The sequence below is a fragment of the Primulina tabacum genome, chromosome 4 (assembly GCF_025594145.1).
Source record: "Primulina tabacum isolate GXHZ01 chromosome 4, ASM2559414v2, whole genome shotgun sequence".
Lineage (NCBI taxonomy): Eukaryota > Viridiplantae > Streptophyta > Magnoliopsida > Lamiales > Gesneriaceae > Primulina > Primulina tabacum.
Genome location: NC_134553.1, coordinates 36,287,483 through 36,289,118, shown reverse-complemented (window position 1 = coordinate 36,289,118; position 1,636 = coordinate 36,287,483). Strand labels below are relative to the sequence as shown.

General features: G+C 36.4%; 1 protein-coding gene across 1 annotated transcript; it reads left to right on the top strand.

The window, feature by feature from the left end:
* Positions 1-573: 573 nt before the first annotated feature.
* On the top strand, positions 574-1,318 carry LOC142541963 (uncharacterized). The gene is made up of 2 exons (XM_075648408.1): positions 574-947; positions 1,258-1,318. Exons 1-2 carry the CDS (start codon positions 574-576, stop codon positions 1,316-1,318), a joined length of 435 nt encoding a protein of 144 aa, XP_075504523.1.
* The last annotated feature ends 318 nt before the right edge of the window (positions 1,319-1,636 follow it).

Here is a 1,636-nt window from a genome sequence, read left to right as displayed (position 1 = left end):
TTAACTAAGTCAACGACGTATTCAATGAACTAATATGCTGAGGTTTATGTTGAGGAGATAGTGAGACTTCATGGGATACCAGTGTCCATTGTTTCAGATCGTGATCCCAGGTTTACTTCTGAATTTTGGAAGAGCTTGCATAGGGCATTGGGTATCAAGTTGGCTTTTAGTACGACTTATCATCCACAGAGCGATGGACAATCAAAACGTGTTATTCAAATTCTTGAGGATATGCTAAGATCTTGTACCATTGATTTTCCTTGTAACTGGGATTCTAAGTTGCTTCATGGTAGAATTCACATACAATAACAGTTACCAATCGACGATTGGAATTGCACCGTATGAAGCTTTGTATGAGATAAAGTGTAGATCGCCATTATTTGGGATGAAGTCGGTGAAAGAAAGATGTTGGGAACAAAGTTGGTCTAACAGACAGCAGATGTAGGTTTAATCCAAGAAAGAATGAAAACATCTCAATCGAGGTAGAAAAGTTACGCATATGTTCGTAGAAGGCTGTTAGAATTTGAAGTCGGGGATCATATGTTTGTGAAAATAGCTCATCTAAAGGGAGTAATGAGATTTGGTAAGAAAGGTAAGTTGAGTCCTCGTTATATTGGACCATTTGAGATTATGGATAGAGTTGGTGAACGAGCTTATCGATTAGCCCTACCACCAGATTTGGATCGAGTCCATAATGTATTTCATGTTTCTATGCTTCGAAAGTATTTAGCAAGTCCGGAGCATGTTCTTCATCACGAACAGTTAGACTTGATGCCTAGTCTGGCTTATCACGAGTTGCCGGTTCAGATTTTGGATCGAAAGGTTAAGGTGTTGAGGAAAAAAGAGATATGCATTGTTAAAGTATTATGGAGAAATCAAGTGGTTGAAAAAGCGACTTGGGAACCAGAGGAAGAGATGAAGCAACAATATCCTGAGTTATTTGCTAGGTAATTGTAATTTCGAGGACTAAATTTTTTTAAGAAGGGGAGAATTGTAATACCCCAATTTCCCTAATTTCATTTATATTGAGTTAAGGTGATTATGATGTTTTTTATTAATTTAGTCATGGTCTTTATCCTTTTATGATGTTGATATGTTGTATACTTGGATTATTGAGTATATTATGGAGAGCGTGATTTACAAGAAAAGTTGTGGTGTTTTGTGATCATGTTGGCTAAATTCCTGATTTCATGTTCACTTGGTTGTTTGGTCGTGTAAGTTGAATATTGAATTGTTGATGTATATATGATAATTTAGATGGGAGAAAATGAAGCGGAGTAAGGATAAATGGAATTGGAATTTTGATGTGCAGAAATGAGATGGAAGTATGGCAACAGTTACGGGTTTTAGCATAATGATTTGGATTTTGATCCAAATGATGTGAGGCCACTACCATTAGAAATCTAAGATATAAGCCTACAACTTTTATGCTTTGGTTTTTGTCCAAATCTATGTGGAAGACAAGCCAAAAGCGTCTCGAAGTGTGTGGTGTGTATCGTCGTTCTTGCAATGAGACATTTTGGTATAATGAGTATAACTCTTTACTCAGACATTCAAATGACATGAGGCCAATTAGATATGTAAGAAAAGACATAGGGCTACGACTTTAATGTTGACAACTTTTGCAAATTCAGAC